The sequence below is a fragment of the Pogoniulus pusillus genome, chromosome 1 (assembly GCF_015220805.1).
Source record: "Pogoniulus pusillus isolate bPogPus1 chromosome 1, bPogPus1.pri, whole genome shotgun sequence".
Lineage (NCBI taxonomy): Eukaryota > Metazoa > Chordata > Aves > Piciformes > Lybiidae > Pogoniulus > Pogoniulus pusillus.
In genome coordinates, this window is record NC_087264.1 from 40,201,195 (window position 1) to 40,222,491 (window position 21,297).

Consider the following 21,297-nt stretch of genomic DNA (forward strand, 5'->3'; position numbering starts at 1 on the left):
GCAGACACTAAAATACAGACTGACTCAGTAGGCATTCTCACAGGTTAAGGACCTAAGCCAGTGGTAATTAAGTGCCTAAAAAACACCCAGGGGTCAACTCCCAGATACTGCAGTTACAGTGATCATTATCCACTCAGAGAGTGAAATATTAGATTCTTTTAAGACTATTCCTAAGGCTGCTGACATATTGTATAGTTCTTACTTTTACCAGCTACTCTTCTGCTTCATCTCAGGAGCAGCAGTAACATAGATGTTTGGGGAAAACAACGGCTTAGCACCTTATGGACAAGCAGGTTTCACAGGACAAGAGGAAAACAAGGGCTTAGCACCTTATGGACAAGCAGGTTTCACAGGACAAGAGGGAAACAAGGGCTCAGCACCTTATGGACAAGCAGGTTTCACAGGACAAGAGGAAAACAAGGGCTCAGCACCTTATGGACAGGCAGGTTTCACAGGACAAGAGGAAAACAAGGGCTCAGCACCTTATGGACAAGCAGGTTTCACAGGACAAGAGGAAAACAAGGGCTCAGCACCTTATGGACAAGCAGGTTTCACAGGACAAGAGGAAAACAAGGGCTCAGCACCTTATGGACAAGCAGGTTTCACAGGACAAGAGGAAAACAAGGGCTCAGCAATTTATGGACAAGCAGGTTTCACAGGACAAGAAACATGTTAAACATATGCTTTGACCTATAACTCATCAGCTCCAACAGTACAAACCCTACAGACTGCTTGGTAAAGAGAATGATGTAAAATGCTAGGGAAAAGATGCACAGGGTGGCAGCAAAACAGGAAAGCAGACAGAAGTGAAAGAAACTAAATCTGAAAGGTGGTGTAAAATTTTCTTCAGTACACACTCTTTGAAAGATGGAGGGAAACAGAGAGGGTCCCCATCCCTCAAATAGATGCTGACAAACTTCCTGCTCAAAGCAGCATTCTGCATGTATATAAAACAGAGTCACCTTTAAAAATCCGTTCATCACACTGAGAGAAGCTGTGCATGAAATCCCATAACAAAGCTCTCAGGGTGATAGCTCTAAACTGCTGCTTCAAGATGGATTTTTGCAAATATATCTCCTAGTATCACTTTTCAGTCTTCAATCTTCTTTGATTTATTTAGTGGAGTGGTGTTTAAGTGAGGAAGCTGAATGCTTGCTCCAGGAGCACATTTAAAGCACTGCCACCACAAACAGGCACTAAATCCATGGAGAAGATTTGTGCCCATCCAGAATTTAAAATAACCTGCAGCATGACACCCAGACCTCAGCACTAAGTCTTTCACTCTATGTATCTACACTGTATGGTCTGTACAACTTGCTAAAGAGTACCAGGCCTCGGACCACAGTTTTTGCAAGTGTTAGGAGATGCTGACAAAGGGAAAGAGGCTACTAAAATGGGCCTGGCTTCAGCCAACAAGGATAGAAAGGGTGTTGGAAAACACGTTTGGTGGAGCGCTATGGGAAGATGACTCTTTGTTCACCAATATGGTTAGATGGTCAAATCCACTTTATTTCTGTGATACAATGACTTATATACACTTCTAGCAATAGGTGTGCTCCACCAAGATTGGTTACAGTCAGAGGGTCCAGAGTTACATGTAAGGCATCAATAGGTCAGCATACCATAACAATCTGAGGGTCAGCCTCTGGGGCTGGCTAAACTCTGCCCACCTGCAGCTGCACTCCACCCCCTGCAGCTGCATGGTGGGGGAAGCTACCCTGTGCCTGCTATCTAAACTCCCAAAATGGATTCAAGGACATTCCCAGCACGGGTTGCTCATTGTTTATCAATTCTTGCGTGCTCTGCTAACAAGAATTTCTCTGACAATAGGGGAGAGAGAAAAGAGACTGAAAGAGACAGGGGCAGGGGCAGAAGGAATCCGCCCAGCATGGCTCACAAATAGACTGACAGAGTGATGCTCTGAAGCTTTCAAAGTTGGGGGAAACAAAATGGGAGAATGCAAGCTTTCTCTCACTACCAAAGGATAATAAGGTCTGAAAGGAGATGGAAAGCATGTGAGTCATTATTAATACAGGAAGGTAAGCATGGATGTCACCCTTAACATCCCTGATTTTCTTTGCATGCACTCTTGTTAATTCAAGAGCTCAAGTCTGAACAACTTGTAACCAAACACATACACTTAAAAGCTCTCTCCTGTGTTTTATTCATATCTTATTACACTCAGCATTCATTCTACGGTGATGGGATGACATGAGGCACATTACTGATTGTGACACAGAGATGAGAACATCCTCATCTGCTTCACGACCTTCAGACAAACTTGAATATTGCAAAATGTCTTTCCTGTCTGAAAATCACACCAACTGGATAAATAATCTGGTAGGTAGTAGGTAGCATGTAGGAACAGGAGAACAGCTTGTATTTCTTGTGCCAACACCAAAAAAAACCTCACATATATGCATAGGTAATTAATAAAAATCATTTAGTCCATTTGGTTTTAAATAGAGGTGAAAATTATGGACAGAGATGGGCACTTACCTTGGGCAAACTGTGGAAATCAGAGTATCACAGTATCACCAAGGTTGGAAGAGACCTCACAGATCATCAAGTCCAACCCTTTACCACTGAGCTCAAGGCTAGACTATGGCACCAAGTGCCACGTCCAATCCTGCCTTGAACAGCCCCAGGGACGGCGACTCCACCACCTCCCTGGGCAGCCCATTCCAGTGTCCAATGACTCTCTCAGTGAAGAACTTTCTCCTCACCTCCAGCCTAAATCTCCCCTGGCGTAGCCTGAGGCTGTGTCCTCTTGTTCTGGTGCTGGCCACCTGAGAGAAGAGAGCAACCTCCTCCTGGCCACAACCACCCTTCAAATGACCTCACTCAAGACAGGAAGATGAGTTTTCAACCTACATGAAGATTCCCTTTGACCCCTGTCCACACTAAGAGGCAGTGATGTGAACATATGTGTAACATTCTGGATGTTAGGGGGAAGTTCTCTGGATGTTAGGGGGAAGTTCTTCACAGAGAGAGTGATTTCCCATTGGAATGGGCTGCCCAGGAAGGTGGTGGAGGCACCGCCCCTGGAGGTCTTCAAGAAAAGACTGGATAAGGCACTTAGTGCCATGGTCTAGTTGACTGGATACCTCTGGGTGATAGGTTTGACTGGATGATCTTGGAGGTCTCTTCCAACCTGGTTGATTCTATGATTCTATGATTACAGACTTTGCTATTTAACAGCCTACAGACTCCAGGTGGTCTTTCAATAGAGGAAGAATCACCGCAGGTGTTGAAAAATGGCAGAGTTTATTCTTGGAGCATCTGCACAAGGCCAGGTTTCAACTCAGAAGTGAGGTATCACCTGAAACTAGTTATTATTTTGAATTTTTTCTCTGTTTATTAAGAAGTGGAATTTTTCCTAAGGTACCAAGCAATAAATCTGTTTTACAACTGTATTTAGTTAGCTGTATTTTTTTACTCTGCAACATTTTAATCTATTAAGCTCTGTTTTAAAAACAAACCAACCCAAAAGCTTCTGATCACTCAGAAAATTAAACAGAAGCCCTTCAACTTAATAAAATATGCAAGATAAAACTGCAAAAAAAATCTTTGATGGTGTCAGTCTGGAAGGGATTGCCCTCTCTTTTACTGCATGTTATGCCATCAGGAGCTACATCAAATATCTTAATTGGAGTGGGATTTGAGAGTGAAGATTTTTTTTTTAATTGGATTGTGATGTTTTCCCAAGCATACTTGCTCTGGCTTACTTTGCTCACTACAATACATATATAAAATAACATGTTGTGTATATGTTGACACCATTGCTTCATTTTTTGTAAGCTGCATAACTTCCAGAGAACCATTCGCATACCTAAACACAAGATCTAACAAAGAAGAGATTTTGTTCAAGTGAGATTGGACACTAAAGGAAGATAAATAGGATATAGAATAAAAGATTCACAGATCATAGAATCAACCAGGTTGGAAGAGACCTCCAAGATTATCCAGTCCAACCTAGCACCCAGCCCTATCCAGACAACTAGATCATGGCACTAAGTGCCTCGTCCAGTCTTTTCTTGAACACATCCAGGGACGGTGCCTCCACCACCTCCCTGGGCAGCCCATTCCAATGCCAATCACTCTCTCTGGCAAGAACTTCCTCCTAACATCCAGCCTACACCTCCCCTGGCACAACTTGAGACTGTGTCCCCTTGTTCTATTGCTGGTTGCCTGGAAGAAGAGACCAATCCCCACCTGGCCACAGCCTCCCTTCAGGTAGTTGTAGACAGCAATGAGGTCTGCCCTGAGCCTCCTCTTCTCCAGGCTAATAAGCCCAGCTCCTTCAGCCTCTCCTCATAGGGCTGTGCCCCAGGCCTCTCACCAGCTATAATAAATAACTAATATGATAAATAACTAAACACAACATTCAGCACCATGCTCAAGAAAGCTATCCAATGAGGAAAGCTTTCCAGAGCAAGAGCTCAGTGAAAAGTTTTTGTAATAAGAATGACTTTTTTTATCACCAGATGCACTTTGAATCATATTGAGAGGCTGATGATCTTTGATGTTTAACTATGGTATCTTAGGCTACTTTAGGAAAACATGGACATTTAAAAAACTTCCATCAAGTACTTCATCTTGCTTCCATTGCATCCTAATTGAGCAGAAACTGAAGATCCTCCTTGAAAAAAATTTCTCAGTGTAAATTTATCTTCAGATTTCAAAGAAGAATAAAAATCGTAAGAAAATTTAAGAACTAGATGCCTGCACACTGTAAGATATCACATGATGACTTCTTCTGGAGTGGAAATTTTAGGGTTGCCCTTTGAAGTTAATGGCAATATTTAGAAACCTCATCTCTCCAGGTCACAGTATCACAGTATCACAGTATCATCAGGGTTGGAAGAGACCTCACAGATCATCAAGTCCAACCCATTACCACAGAGCTCAAGGCCTCTAGTCTATGGAGTAATTTTTGCTTAATATTTTCCCTATAAAAGAAATGACAGCAGACCCTTTTTTAATTAAATATATTTAGATATGCTGAAAACTATGCATTCATCATTGACTTCCCATTATTTCATACATTGTGTTTTCATTTGTGTGTTCTATTTCAGATAACATCACTTCTGCTTAGTCCTTTATGTTGTAAGTTGGCTACCTAAGGTACAGGACATCAGAATGCCAAAGATAACAGCTGAAAAAAGAAGGAAAAAACAGAAATATTTTCAGTGACTCTCAGATGTACAGAGCAGTGGGCCCCAAATCCTGAACTGCCTTCAGAGATGTACAAGTACCATAGATATCTCTAGGATTACCCTAAAATCGTAGAGTGGTTTGGATTGGAAAGGACCTTAAAGATCATCTAGTCCCAACTCCTCATTATGAGCAGGGACATCTTCACTCAAACAGGTTGCTCAAGGCTTCATCCAAGCTGACCTTGAACACCTCCAGGGAAGGAGCTTGCTTTCCTTCAGTCAATCTTCTGCAGGCAGACTTGAACTTCAAACACCACAAACTAGACCTATGCTGTCACTGTATGATGTGTGCTGCTACTTCACTTGCCAGTAGCCATATTTGCCTTTCATTGTCTATTATAATTTCCATAATAAAAATAGCTTCCCATTGCTCTCAAGTAAAAAGAAGCAATTACATGCCACATTATGATGAGACATCAGTTTTTAACAGGATTGACTGTGAATTAAATGATTCTATGTTGCATGAATATGTTTCAGAAGGCTGATAAGTTATCTGTCAGGAAGATCTCTCTAATTTATTCATATGATCTTTAACTAAAAAGCCACATACTGAGAACTCTTTCTACAAGCTAGATGGAATAAGCAATAATGTTTAACTGGGCATCATACAGCAGCTTTAAAATTACTTCACTTTCAGTAATCATATCCTGGCTTGTATTAGAAACACCGTGGCCAGCAGCAGCAGGAAGGTGATCACTCCCCTCTACTCAGCACTGGTGAGGCCACACTTTGAGTATTGTGCTTGGCTCCAGGTCCCCCACTACAAGAGGGACACTTTGATGCTGAAGCATGTCCACAGAAAGACAATGAGGCTCATGAAAGGACTGGAGCACAGGGCGTATAAGGAGCGTTTGAGGGAGCTGGGGTTGTTCAGTCTTGAGAAGAGGAGGCTGAGGGGAGATCTCATTGCTGCCTACAACTACCTGAAGGGAGGTTGGATCAACAGCTCCTTCTACTTGGCAACAGCATTTGAGGAAAAGGTTTCAAGATGCAACAGGGGAGGTTCAAGTTGGATGTTAGGAAATAATTCTTCACAGAGAGGATTACAGAGAGGCTTTTCAAATATTGGAATGGTCTGCCAAAGGGCAACAGTGGAGTCACCGTCCCTGAAGGTGTTTAAGCAGTGTGTGGACCTGACACTTAGGGACACAGAGCAGTATTGACCATTCAGTGCTGGGTTGAGGGTTAGCCTGGATGATCTTTGAGGTCTCTTCCAACTGAATGTTTTCTGTGATTCTGTGATTTAGAGTTATTTGCATGCAAACAGCACCTCTTTTTCTCCCCAGCCACTCTCCTTCGTAATTGATCACCCCCTTATTTTACTCATATATTTAGTGCATTAGTTGTTCTCCAAATGTATCCAAACCTGCCAAAAGACTTAGCACTGACAAATAGTATCCAAACAGCATGCATTTAGAAGTAACTATTACTGTCAAGAGGCTGATGAAGACTAGTAACAGCCACTTCAAAACTAGTTTAGACAAAGCACCAGACAACAGTATCTGCCTTACTGGCTACTGGAATGGGCTGCCCAGGAAGGTGGTGGAGTCACATTTGGACGTGGCACTTGGTGCCATGGTCTAGCCTTGAGCTCTGTGGTAACAGGTCGGACTTGATGCTCTATGAGGTCTCTTCCAACCTTGGTGATACTGTGATACTTCACTAAAGATGAGACCTAAGAGCTTTCCTCAACTAACTCAAGTGACAATTATTCGCAGTTGTTTGTGCTTGATGATGAGTCAGCATAATCCAACACAACAAAAGTCATAAATGTCATGGGTGCCTGTGGTTAAATCATTCATGAAATAGTTCAAGGAGCTACATACATCAGATTGTTCATAAATTCCCTTTTACAGACATTTCCCAAGCCCCAGAGTTTTCAGTGTAATTGCATGGACTTGGAATGTAGTTTACATCTGTGTTGGAAAGACTGAAAAATTCTGATTATTTTGTAACTTGGATGGATACAGTTGTTTAAAGTTCTTCAAAACACAGTTTACAGTGAGTCCTTTGTGCCACATGAAGCAATTCCAAGACCCCAAAGGCTACAAGGCAGGGAATAAGTAAAATGATAGTAAGACTTAGAAAGAAGAACAAGCAGCACAGTAAAAATGGTGGAGAATTTTCCACAGGATTAAAATGGTCACACAACACACTTGACACTGGGATTAGAATAACATTGGTGAATAAATTGCAGTCTTGTCATTCTAAAGCAGTTTCTGACATTTCCACTCGACAATGGCATTTTTAACAAGTGTTCCTTTCATCATTTATCTCTTACAATAAAATTATAATAGGTAAAAGCAACTCTATTATGAAGAATAATTTATGCAAAATTTTCTTCAGGGGCAATGGGTGAAGCCCCTCTGGGTTTCAGCAGGGTTTTGCCCCATTTATCCATATGTAAATTTGAGGCATTTTGTCCTGCAAAGCTACACTTTGGTACGCTTTTCACAATGGGTCACCTCATTTGACATAATTTTTGTCAGGCCTAAATTAATCATTTCCAATTCTTTTGTGTAAACACAGTGATACCTACCAAGTATCTTGATGTGCTGCAATTTTATAAGGGCTAAATGCAGTGCTAAAAAATTAATCCATCTCAAATACCTGTGGAAGTTTCATGACAGTTTTTCTGAAGAATGCACTATTGCTGTCTACAACTACCTGAAGGGAGGCTGCAGCCAGGTGAGGGATTGGTCTCTTCTTCCAGGCAACCAGCAATAGAATGAGGGGACACAGTCTCAAGTTATGTCGGGGTAAGGACAGGATGGAAGTTAGGAAGAAGTTCTTGACAGAGAGAGTCCCAAGCAGCGCTATAGGCTGGGGACTGAGTGGCTGGAGAGCAGCCAGGCAGAAAGGGACCTGGGGGTACTGATAGATAGTAAGCTGAAGATGAGCCAGCAGTGTGCCCAGGTGGCCAAGAGAGCCAACGGCATCCTGGCCTGCATCAGGAACAGTGTGGCCAGTAGGACAAGGGAGGTTATTCTTCCCCTGTACTCAGCACTGGTCAGGCCACACCTTGAGTGCTGTGTCCAGTTCGGGGCCCCTCAATTCAACAAAGATGTTGAGGTGCTGGAACATGTCCAGAGAAGGGCAACAAGGCTGGTGAGGGGCCTGGAGCACAAATCCTATGAGGAGAGGTTGAGGGAGCTGGGCCTGTTTAGCCTGGAGAAGAGGAGGCTCAGGGGTGATCTTATTACTGTCTACAACTACCTGAAGGGGCATTGTAGCCAGGTGGGGGGTGGCCTCTTCTCCCAGGCAACCAGCAATAGAACAAGGGGACACAGTCTCAAGTTGTGCCAGGGTAGGTATAGGCTGGATGTTAGGAGGAAGTTCTTCACAGAGAGAGTGATTTCCCATTGGAATGGGCTGCCCAGGGAGGTGGTGGAGGCACCGTCCCTGGGGGTGTTCAAGAAAAGCCTGGATGATGCACTTAGTGCCATGATCTAGTTGACTGGATAGGGCTGGGTGCTAGGTTGGACTGGATGATCTTGGAGGTCTCTTCCAACCTCGTTGATTCTATGATTCTATGATTCTATGATTTGCCATTGGAATGGGCTGCCCAGGGAGGTGGTGGAGTTGCCATCCCTGCAGGTGTTTAAGAAAAGCCTGGATGAGGCACTTAGTGCCATGGTCTAGTTGATTGGATAGGGCTGGGTGATAGGTTGGACTGGATGATCTTGGAGGCTTCTTCCAACCTGGCTGATTCTATGATTCTGTGATTTCTCTGTAGGAAAAATCTCCATACTCAGAACTGCATAGAAAGTTTTTTACTGGGAACAATATGGCAGATAGGTACAAATTGCAATCCAGCAGCTATTTTATTGTTTAAGATTTTTTTTCCAGGTTGCTAGGTTTCTAAATGCTTTATTAACGCAAAAAACATGCAACAAAATGCTCTCCTCAAGACATACATCTAAAATTATACAAGTCTTGCCAAGGAGATAAAATTTCAGATGAAATTAGTTCTGACACCAATGTTGTAATCTGAAATCTGGATGCTTTCAGATGCCAGTGGTATCTGTAGGCATCAAATCAAAGCTCCATACTTCTTTCCCTTTGAATAAACATACTGGTGTCCTGTCTATTCAGTTATGCTATAAAAGTGGCTAGCAACTGAGTCATAAATATTAAGTCCTGGGATGGCATATGTACCTCTGTGAAATGTCAGAGGCAAGGCTCAGTTAATATGACCTACAGTCAGCAAAGTCAGTAGAAACATGGCAATTTTCACTAGATTAAGACATTCCCTCTTGGAAGATAGTCCCACTTCCAAATAAGAAAGAAAACATTCAGTTTTCCTGCTGTAAGTACTTGTTTGGTTTATGCCCTTCAAAGTGGTGAGACCAGCTAGCAGGTTATTGCGTTGGAATACACATTCTAGTATAGAATAAGGTAGTATTGATAGGGGAGCATGACTTCTCAGGTATTATTAACCCACCTAAAACAACACATACAACTTCCTCATTTCCCCCTCCTCCCCAGACAGTCAAGTTAATCAAGCAGTAACAAGATTTTATGTGCAACTATCTGTCCTGCTCCAGGCAGGTTGTAGCAGTTTAAGAGCTAACACTTTATTTTGGTTCTAAATTACTGGCAAGAGAGAGAAACTTTCTAGACATTCTTTTGAATATGGAATGAATGAGCAGGGCACTGGATGTAAAAGAATAATACTGATAAAGTCTGTATCATTCATTGGTTTGCTAATTGGTATAAAAAAAGGCAATATATAAACAATTTCTCACTTTTTGTGCCCTTTGCCTTCTGCCTTCCACCTCCTCCACTGCTCCTCTCTGCATGCCTGAATACTAACCTTGACTGACCAGATAACAGGTCAGATCTTGCTGATTTTCTGTCTGGGTGGAGAGAAGAAGGTGACACTGGCCCTTTCTGGGCTTTCATTAACCAGAGGAGGAGAATTGATTTCGGTATTATTTCCAAATTGTAAATAATTGTATATAAGTGTAAATACATGGAAATATATTTTGTATATACACTTGTAAATTTAGCTCAACTCACCTCACAGGTTTTGACTAAGCATGATGATGAAAAATACACTAAATACAGTTTGTACCTGGCTATGTTTAAAGTCAAAACAGATTCAGTAGCATTTCAAATGCACCTCCTGTTGCTGATGCTCGTCAGCAAGTCATTTTGTGATGGGGAGGCAAGGTTTGAAAACTAATGTTCTAACCAGTGGTACATCAATACAAATCTGATTAATTACAAGTCAATAGAATTAATGAGATTTGGAAAAGAGTGTCTGAGAACCTGTCACTATGCCTTACCTTGCTTGCTGGGGCAGTGGCCTTGCTCTTCAGAAACTGAGGAGTGTGCTGTCAGCACATGTGCTCAGCCCTCAGCTCTCCTGAAAAAAGTCAGTGGGCACAGAGCAGTTTGTTGAATGACTCTGCAAGATAATTGATGTCAGGAATGGTACTCTCTGTCAGTTATTAACTACTGCAGTGGAAAATGTGATGAAGTTAGGAGAATTGCAGTGCAGTGCAGCTTTTGTCAGCTATCTGATTTTAATATTTTCAGCATCTAGGTCTGAAATATATGTATCTGGATCAAGAGATAAAGAATCATTTATGTGTTCAGTAAGCAACAGCTTGGCTCTTTCTCATGAATATGGTTCAAAACATCTGTTTTTACAGAATAGATGTTAATTTCTCAATTAATTGGAAAGTTCAAATAACAAAATTTTCCTTTTAGGAGTAAATGCTTCTTAACATGCCGTTATAATAAGTCACTTCCATCTGTCTATTTGCACTGCATTTTTAACCATAACCAAAACTGATGTAATGTTTAGGCACTCTGCTAAAAGTGAACTGTTAACCAGAACCACAGCATCTAAGATACAACAGCTATATCAAAATATGTAGACTTTCTAATGAAAATTTAATCTCTCACAGCACATACTGTGATATCAGTCACAAAGCAAGAATAGCATTTACATCTGAGTTGTTCAAGTGGCCCAAAATGTTCTGTCTTAGTCAAAAGGTCATAAAAAGTATATGACTTCCAAAAATATGCAATTGAAATGGATACCAAATGATTTTTAATGAAACCATGACAGATTACAATTCAACTGCTTACCCAAACTGCATAATATTGTGCTGGTCTGTAGAAATGAATGGTTATAAACCAGTATCCACTCATTAATTTCTCAGTAAGATTTATGAAGCATTTGGTTTGAATGATGCACAGGGTGTCTACACTCTGAAGAGGAGACATTTCACTGAATGAGTTAGTGGGACCCCACTGAAATGACTCAGCCTACTAAAACTCTTTTGAATGTGCTGAAGGTTCACAGAGTACACAAATCACAGCGGTTTCACAGGCTGCCATATCATTGTCAAGCAGAAAAGCTGAAAGATAATGATGAAAGCTGTTCATTTACTTTCCTGCATTTGGAATAGTTAATAAATTACTATAGGCTCCCAATAATCTACACGAAATGCACCTTGACTGACAGAAAATATATCTTTTACCTTGTGGGTTGATTGTAGCAGTTTTTCAGGTGGGAGATTTTCAGAGTCAGCCTTCCCTTGAGGTCAGAAGTGTTCATCAGAAGGCTGTTTCTAAATGCCACTGCCTTTCTAGCCTCAAATACTTTAGTTGGAGTTGATTGCGCTAGCATCCAGTTGTGGGAAGGAAATTAAGGATTGAGCTCCTAAGATCAGAGTGGGAAGTGCTTCATCAGCTGGAGCTCTGAGCTTTGCCTCACAAAAGTCCAACACGAAGATCCAACCTTACACCGACACCAAAGTCATGTCCCAGAGGAGAATGTGGACACAGGAGAAAAAGTTGTATAGTCCTCCCCTCAGCTCGCTTAAAATTCTGCTCCCTTCAAGCTCTTGGCCTTGCCTCTCTTCTAACTGTAATTCAAGGGTTAAGTAAGAGTAAACATAGATTGCACCATATGCAGAAATCTCAGCCTATGGCCCAGAGGCAAATGTCATCTGTAGTCTTCCTCTACTTAATGCAGCTTTTAAGTTCTTTCTCAACCCCTTTCAGTGGGAGCTGTTGACTTTCTCTCTCATGATCTTTAATATAAGCCTAGACACAGGCATTGTCCCAGAGGAACAAGTGTGTTCAGTGCTCACTGTACAGCTCTCTTCACCTCTAGTCCTGTCCCTTGCATCCCCACTGCACCTGAATCTATGAGCTTTGTGTCTCTCCTAACCCTAACTCAAACTCTAGGCATGAGCAAGCCTTAGTCCTAGATATCCCAGTATGACCTAGAAGTAAGAATCTGGGAGAGATAATTCTTTTTTCACCCTTCCAGGGGAGGTAGATGTTGATACACTAACACAGCATTGAAAAGTATCTGCATATGTCATAGGCCAGCTTGAAGGATATGCTCAGAACATCAAGCTGTCCTTCCCCCTTTTGTGATGGGTTGGTTATAAACAGACTAAGACCTCTGGCCCACTCTTTACTTGCAAAGTCCTCATGTAAAATCATTAATTGTAAAAGAAATACAATGTCTAAACATTTTCCCAAATTAGACTTGGTTTATACCAGAATTTCTGCTTTAAAGGATATTTTTATTTGGATTGTTTGATGAGGTTGCAATGAGCCAGTGTAGGTATTTACAGTGGTATTATATCACTGGGGTAACCAAAGGCACTATGTCTGATTAAACATGGCTACACTATCAAGTCACTAAGGTTATGAACATATGTATTTTTAATCACAAGCTACAGGTAACTGAGTGTTGGTAAAGACCAGTAGCTAGAATTTCTCAGTAAGTTCATACATACAAACTGTGTGAGAAATACTGACCTGACTACACAGGCATTCAAACAGTTCCTGTTTGGAAAACAATTATCATTCTTTACTGTGAATGCAATTTTCTGTGACTGAAGGAAACCTCAATGAATTAATATACAGAAACCACCAAGCCTTCTAAAGAAGACATATAGGATGTGGTACCTCATTGCAATTATGCCTGTGATGGCATTTTGGGTTTTTTCTGCACACACACATCGAGCAGGAATGTGTGTGGTGGCTAATGAGGTTAGCACCTTGTCAGGACTTACAGGTACTTTATTTTGAATCATTGCAGTAAGAAACACTAAGACTAGATAGAATAGAATAGAATAGAATAGAATAGAATAGAATAGAATAGAATAGAATAGACCAGGTTGGAGGAGACCTCCAAGATCATCCAGTCCAACCTATCCCCCAGCCCTATCCAGTCAGCTAGACCACAGCACTAAGTGCCTCATCCAGTCTTTTCAACAGATCTATTTCAACAGAAGAGCTTTTGCTGACTCTTCTGGGTGTAGTGCATGGGCGAATGCTAGCATTGCAAAGTAATTCATTAAAATGGGCTAAAGTACTAAAATGTCCAAAATACCTCCATAAGGGACTGTGTGCTTATATGCATGGAAATGCAGTGGAGGACAATGCAGACAAGAACTGAAATTTTGTGGTGGTGGCACTACTATTAATAGTTTCAAAACCAATTCCTCTTGTTCCTGTATTCATTAAAAGCAATCTAAAAGCATTCACGTCGTTAAATGCCAATTTATAACAATATGAAATAAGGAACCCCCTCAATCAATGCTTCATAATTAAATACCCCTTAAGACAAATGCTCACGTAAACAAAAACGGATTGCATGTGAACAACAGGTTCTCAAAAAGGCTAAAGCGCTGCAATCAACCAGATGTTCCTGCTGATGGGGTTTCAGCTATTGACTTATTCTCCTCTCATACCAGTGACAGAAAGCTGATTCATCTTCTCCCAGAATATACATTTTAAGGAAAATTATTCTCCAGCTTCATTTGCATAATTGTAGACATCCCAGCAGTGCTACGCAACACACTGCAAGTGAAGATTTCACATGTTGTACTTAAATATTTTTTTTTCACTTGTATACTGGAAGCTCTGATGTTAACACATCAGAATATACAACATCTAAAAGCCTCTTCAGCCTGGAGAAGAGAAGGCTTTGAGGAGACCTTGTTGGAGCCTTCCAGTATCTGAAGAGGGCCTACAGGAAGGATGGGGAGAGACTATTGACAAGGTCTTGTAATGACAGAACAAGGAGTAAAGGGTTTAAACTGGCAGAGGGGAGACTTAAAGTAGATGTTACACTGAGGGTGGTGAAACACTGGAACAGGTTGCCCATAGAGGTTGTGGATGCCCCCTCCCCAGACGTGTTCAAGGCCAGGTTGGGTGAGGCCTTGAGTGACCTGTTCTAGTGGGAAGTGTCCCTGCCCATGGCAAGCAGTTGGAACAAGATGCTCTTTGAGGTCCCTCCCAACCTAAACCATATGATTCTATGTTCTAACATCTAACTAAAACATTTACATACAGCAACAGCCATAGAATCATACATTTTCTTTCTAAAGGCTTTCAAGATCATCAAGTCCAACCATTATCTAACTCTACCAAGTCTAGTGTTAAAACATGTCTCTTAGCAGCACATCTATTCACCTTTTAAACACCTCCAGGGATGGAAATTCCGCCAACTCCCTGAGGAGACTATTCCAGTGTTTGATAACCCTTTTAGTGAAGAAGTTTCCTCTAATATCCAATCTAAACTTCTCCTGGAGCAACTTGAGACCATTTCCTCTCATCTTCAAACTTGTTCATAGTAAAAAGGTCTCCCCTCAGCCTCCTTTTCTCTAGACTAAGCAACACCAGTTCCCTCAGCCACTCCTCATAGGACCTATTCTCTAGCTTCTTCAGCAGCTTCATTACCCTTTTCTGGATGCACTCCAGGACCTCAACATCTTACTTGTGGTGAGTGGCCCAAAACTGAACACAGTACTCAAGGTGTAACCTTGTTTGTCATGCTATTTACGATACAGGCCAGGATGCTGTTTGCCTTCTTGGCCAAGTGAGCTCACTGTTGGTTCACATTCAGCTGGTTGTCAAGCAGCACCCCCAGGTCTTTCTCTACTCACAGATTTCCAGCCACTTTGCCTCAAGCCTGTAGTGTTGCAGGTGGTTGTTGTGACCCAAGTGCAGCACCCAGAATTTGGCCTTGTTGAATCTCATACTGCTGGCCTTGGTTCACTGATACAGTCTGCCCAGATTCTTCTGCAGAACCTTCCTACCTTCAGGCAGATTAACACTCCCTGCCAACTTAGTGTCATCTGCAAACTTACTGAGGGAATACTCAATCCCCTTGTCCAGCTCATTGATAAAATACATTAGAATCATAGAATAGTAGAACCAACCAGGTTGGAAGTGAACTCCAAGATCATCCAGTCCAACCTATCATCCAGCCCTATCCAATCAACTAGACCGTAGCACTAAGTGCCTCATCCAGTCTTTTCTGGCCCCAAACCTGAGTCCTGAAAGACACCACCTGTGACCAGCTGCCAAATGGATTTAACTCCATTAACTAGAAACCTTTGGGCCTAGCTATCCAGCCCCTTTTTGGAAAGCAAATTGTCCACCCATCAAATCCACAAGCAGCCAGTTTCTTCAGGAGGATGCTGTGGCAGACAGTATCAAATGCTTTACTAAACCCCAGGTAACCAACATCCACAGCCTTTCTCTCATCCAATAAGTGGGTCACTGTCACAGAAGGAGATGAAGTAGATCAAGCAGAAGATGCCCTTCATGAGCCCATGCTACCTGGGCCTGATGATCTGGTTGCACTTCATGTACTGAGTAATGGCACTCAAGATGAACTCCATGACATTCCCTGGCACCAAGGTCAAACTGACAGGTCTGTAGTTCACTGAATCCTCCTCCAGTCCATCTTGTAGACAGGTGTCACATTTACTGATCTCCAGTCAGCTACTCCCTTTCCAGTTAGACTGGACTGCTGGTAAATTGTGGAAGGTGGCTTGGTGAGCACTTCCATCACCTCTCTCAGTTCCCTTGGGTCTATACCATCTCGGCCCATAGACTTGTCTATGTTTAAAAGGTGCTAGGTCCTAAGAATGTTAAGATCATTTCCAAAGGCTGCTCAATAAACACATTTCTGTACTACAACATATACATATATATATATATATATATATATATATATATATATATATATTCCTCAAAGGTCACAAAGTATCATTGAGATAGAATCTGTGTGCAATTACTAAAAGTTGAATAGGGTTATTTTTATATGTCATTAAATATATTAAACATGTGGAAGTGGATGACTGACAGGAGGAAATTCAGTCAGGGAAGTTACATATATGTTTTGAGAAAGCTGTTGATCATGATAAGGGTTATGTGGATATATGTGTGGTGCTAAAGAGAATCAGTTCCTGATGATGGATTAATTGTTGTCAATGCTGCAGGTATCTGCATATTAAAGTAGTGGGCAGTAATAATATGCATAACTGTGATGGTGGGCAGGCAGTGATAAGGTGTGTGAAGTGTAGGAGGTGATGGGTATGCATGGAAAAATGAGTAGGATGTAAGGATGCATGTGTGATGCTGAGTGTGGCAGTGCTGTAGGGAGCATATAGCAGCATATGCACTGCAGTATATGTGTGATGCTGAGCGTAGCGGTGCTGTGGGGGGAGCATAGCAGCATATGCACTGTGGTATTTATCTGCTGTGGATGGGGACTTGCTGTTCTTGACAAAAGTAGGTGGTGCTTGTAAGTGACAGTTTATGTGAAGAAGCAGTCCATATAGGTCTAGTACACTTGCATATATGAGTGGCTACAGCAAACAAAAGAAGCAATTGCTGAGTATTTTGTATGGATGTACTACAGAAGTGTTGATGCAGTGAGCAAGTACGAAGATGTGTGTTTTAGTGAGTAACCACAGCTGGTTAATAAAGAATGAGCAAGTGGTGGTGGTGTATGGAAACTGGTTGCCTGGTTATGGATAAGTATGTAAAGACAGACTGTACACAAGGACATCTACAGAGAAAAGAGTCATATTGCCATATAACCTTATGTGAAGGTTATACATTTTAAAGAAAATAAAACAAAAACCTGTGCTTGCCAAAGTACAGAGATGCAGTATTAGGAGTACCTGCTGGTGCTCATGAGTGTTTAAACTAGTGGTGCAGGTGAGAAATGCAAACCAGCAGTGGCTGTCTAGAGGTGACAATATGGTGTATATGGCCGTGTTTGTCTAGGACTGGGGGGGATGCACAAAACAGCATGGTGCGGATCAGTGTGGAGAAGCAGTTTCTGGGTGTACAAGTGTAGCATAAGAGAAGTGATTTACGTAGTGATATCTATGTATGTATAGAAGCAGTGTATGAGACAGAGTCAATGGTTTGTGTCACTTTATAGTGCTGAGGAGGGTGTACAGCCTTACTCCATGTGGATACAACTCTCCCAGGGATATGTGTGCATTTCAAGTACAGTTTTGAGAAAGGGAGTTGCTGCACTGCTGATGCAGCATATGATGGTTGAGCTTGAAGTGATCCTGTCAGAGGAAGCAGTACACGAGCGACAGAGAGTAAGCAGTTGCTATATCTGTATAGCAGGATAGCTACAATGGTCTTGGCACCACTGTGGTGTAAATAGTGATGGCGAGCTATTGTGTGCAAGCTGGTGCCTGCACTATTTGATGTGTGACGGACAGAGGCAGAACATGGGCTGGAGTGTCAGAATGGGATGGGAAAGATGTTTCAGGACAGAGCACGTGGAGAAGGGCAAGACTGAACTATTGGATGCTGCTAGTGTGTGATGTCTGAGGCTGGTGGTGTGACAGGACAAAGTAGGGGGCCTGAAGCTGAGCGGCGGTAGGAGGAATGGGCATTTTCAGGCAGCGCTGTGCACTTAAGGTTGAAAGTTATGTGGTCTGTTGTAGTCAGTCACCAGGTGACAGCGCCATGGCGTGGGCAATTCCCATGGTGCAGTAACAGCAGCCGTGTAGGTATGAGACACACCTGCCCACCTAACCGTGATCCAGGCTTTTTTCCTAAAGGACAAAGGATGGTCCCTTTGCCTGGGATGACCCTGGCCCAGACCCAGGGACCATGGAGTGTCATCGAGAGGAAGGAGAGGATGCTAGCTGGCCGGGACCAGTTAGGCGTGAGGAGACAGCGCGGGGTGCGGGAAATGGTACCCGAATAGAGAGCAGTGTGAGGCCGAGGGGGCACTGCGGAATGGGGAGGGCAGCGGGGACAAGGGCGGGCTACCGGGCAGCAACTCCGGAGCTGGCGGACCTGCGAACAGCAGGAGAGAGGGAGGGAGGGAAGGAGGGAGGGAGGGAGGAGAGGCGGGCGGGGCGGCGGGCTGGGAGGGACAGCCACTTGCGTCTACAACGGCTTCTTTTTTTTTGTCTTTCTCTTTCCCTCCTCCTTTTCGTAGCTGGTGACGCGCCGCTGTCTATTAATCATTCGCCAGCCGACGAGCAGCAACTGCTGCACTCGGAGCGAGAGGCTCCGGCAGCCTCCTCCTGCCCCATGCCTGCGCCGCGGAGCCGCCGCGCCGGGAGCCCCGGCGGGATGCCGAGCCCGGGCAGTGGCAGGCGCCTGCCGCTCTGAGCCAGGGAGGGGGAGGTCCGAGCAGAGGATGCTCCCCGATGGCACCTGCACCAGGCTTCCGGGAGGTGCAGGCAGCGACGGCAGCGGCGGTGACAGCGGTGGTGGCGGAGCCAGCAGCGCCTCGGAAGAGGCGGCGGCGGGGGGCATGGACTCGGGCGGCAGGAACTCCTCCGGTGCCCCAAACAGCACCCTGAGTGAATCTCAGGGCAGCGCCATCCTCATCTCATTCATCTACTCCGTGGTATGCCTAGTGGGGCTGTGCGGCAACTCCATGGTCATCTACGTGATCCTGCGCTATGCCAAGATGAAGACAGCAACCAACATCTACATCCTCAACTTGGCCATTGCAGACGAGCTACTGATGCTCAGCGTCCCCTTCCTGGTCACCTCCACTCTGCTGCACCACTGGCCCTTTGGCTCACTGCTCTGCCGCTTGGTGCTCAGTGTGGATGCCATCAACATGTTCACCAGCATCTACTGCCTGACTGTGCTCAGTGTGGACCGCTACATTGCTGTGGTGCACCCCATCAAGGCAGCTAGGTACCGCCGGCCCACTGTGGCTAAGATGGTCAATCTGGGTGTCTGGGTGCTTTCCATTCTCATCATCCTGCCTATCATCATCTTCTCCAACACAGCAGCCAACAGTGATGGAACAGTGGCTTGCAACATGCTCATGCCAGAACCCACTCAGAGGTGGATGGTGGTCTTTGTGGTCTACACCTTTCTGATGGGCTTCTTGCTGCCTGTGGTGGCCATCTGCCTCTGCTACATCCTCATCATTGCCAAGATGCGCATGGTGGCCCTGAAGGCTGGCTGGCAGCAACGCAAACGCTCAGAGCGCAAGATCACCCTCATGGTCATGATGGTGGTGATGGTCTTTGTCATCTGCTGGATGCCCTTCTACATTGTGCAGCTGGTCAATGTCTTTGTAGAGCAGGATGATGCCACCATCAGCCAGCTCTCTGTCATCTTGGGTTATGCCAACAGCTGTGCCAACCCCATCCTCTATGGCTTTCTCTCAGACAACTTCAAGCGGTCCTTTCAACGGCTGCTCTGCCTCAGTTGGATGGACAATGCTGCAGAGGAACCCATTGACTACTATGCCACTGCCCTCAAAAGCAGGGCATACAGCGTGGAGGACTTTGCCCCAGACAACTTGGAGTCAGGGAGCATGTACAGGAATGGCACTTGCACGTCCAGGATTACCACTCTTTGAGGAAGCATTCCTGCCTCTCCACTCCCTTACTGCACCACAGCAGGAGGGTGAGCGAGACCAGGGCTGTGGCATGGGGAAGCTGGGTGGGAGGGGACTTTAGTCATGCTCACCAACAGTGGTGTTTGGCACAAGAAGGAGAGAAGAAAATCCCACATCCTTGGTGTGCTGCCCCATCCCCTCCATCCCCTGCCTCCTTTAAGAGCTGGTGTGTTTGCCAATGCTTTGACACCCATTTTACAAATCATTGCACTTGTGGGTCAGTTTAGGGTCTGATAGCCAGGCTGTGCCAACCCCTCTCTGTGTCTGACAAGTTCCCACAGCAACTCTCTCCTCATCTTTTGTACAGGTTGTCCTCTCACCTTGGTTGGTAGGACCGACTGCGCTACAGAGCCAAGCCTGCCTCACTGAAACCCCAACACAGAGGCTCAGACTCGCCTTAGCTGAAAGCACCCCTGCTCAGTATTTGTCAGTACATACCCTCCCTTCAGAGAGTAGAAGTGCTGGAGAGAGTCCTCCCCAGCACATGCATACATTGTTCTCCAGAAAGGCACAAGCAGCCTCACTCTGCCTCCCCCCACCCCATCTCCCAGGGATAAAAGAGGGGGGCAAAAAGGCCCAAAGAAGCAGCACTGTCACGGAACTGTCTTTTGCTTTGCAGACAGCTTTCACCTCTCTGGGCTCTGTCTCTCTGAGCTATGCTCAGGGGGAGCAGAGGACACAAGGTCTTTGGGAAAAAAATCTGATTATTGGTGTGCTTCTGAGCTGCACAGCAGATTGCTGATAATAGGAGATAAACAGTCCCATGACTCACAGTGAGCAAAGCACTGAGCTGGGAGTCATGGGGAGCAATGAGCTGGGAAGTATTTGAATGTGTCCATACATACAATAAAGTGTGCTAATAGTAAAGTTCAAAGGGAGCACTGGACTGTGAAGCTATTGTCTTGCGCAGGCTCCATCAGCTGTGAAAGGGAGATGAGACAGTTTTAAATGACCAGTGTGGCCACAAAGTCACTTCAGCCTACATGGGAAAAAAAAAAAGAGGGATTTGTTTCAAAATCTTCATCAGGCTCTGAAATAAATACTTGACAAAAGAAGAAAGAAAGAAAGAAAGAAAGAAAGAAAGAAAGAAAGAAAGAAAGAAAGAAAGAAAGAAAGAAAGAAAGAAAGAAAGAAAGAAAGAAAGAAAGAAAGAAAGAAAGAAAGAAGAAAGAAAGAAAGAAAGAAAGAAAGAAAGAAAGAAAGAAAGAAAGAAAGAAAGAAAGAAAGAAAGAAAGAAAGAAAGAAAGAAAGAGAGAGAAAGCAAGCAAGCAAGCGAGCTGTTTGATAATAGCTATTACCCTAGCTCCATCTTCTTCTGTTGCACTAAAAAAATGAAATGGGTTTCCTGTGTTGACAATGTAATATACTGACCCAGAGCTTAATGTTTCATTTCTA

General features: G+C 43.8%; 1 protein-coding gene across 2 annotated transcripts in view; it reads left to right on the forward strand.

Moving 5' to 3' along the window:
- The window catches only part of SSTR1 (somatostatin receptor 1), a 52,104-nt gene extending 31,150 nt beyond the window's left edge, over positions 1 to 20,954 (forward strand). Inside the window, exons 2-3 of one of the 2 annotated variants that reach the window (XM_064149199.1) lie at positions 18,472 to 19,910; positions 20,210 to 20,954. In XM_064149199.1, coding sequence (XP_064005269.1) covers positions 18,676 to 19,863 — 1,188 coding nt within the window. In that variant the 5' untranslated portion in view covers positions 18,472 to 18,675 and the 3' untranslated portion in view covers positions 19,864 to 19,910; positions 20,210 to 20,954. Of the gene's footprint in view, positions 1 to 18,471 lie in introns of both variants that reach the window. The other variant, XM_064149190.1, reaches the window with a different exon arrangement.
- Positions 20,955 to 21,297: the final 343 nt, after the last annotated feature.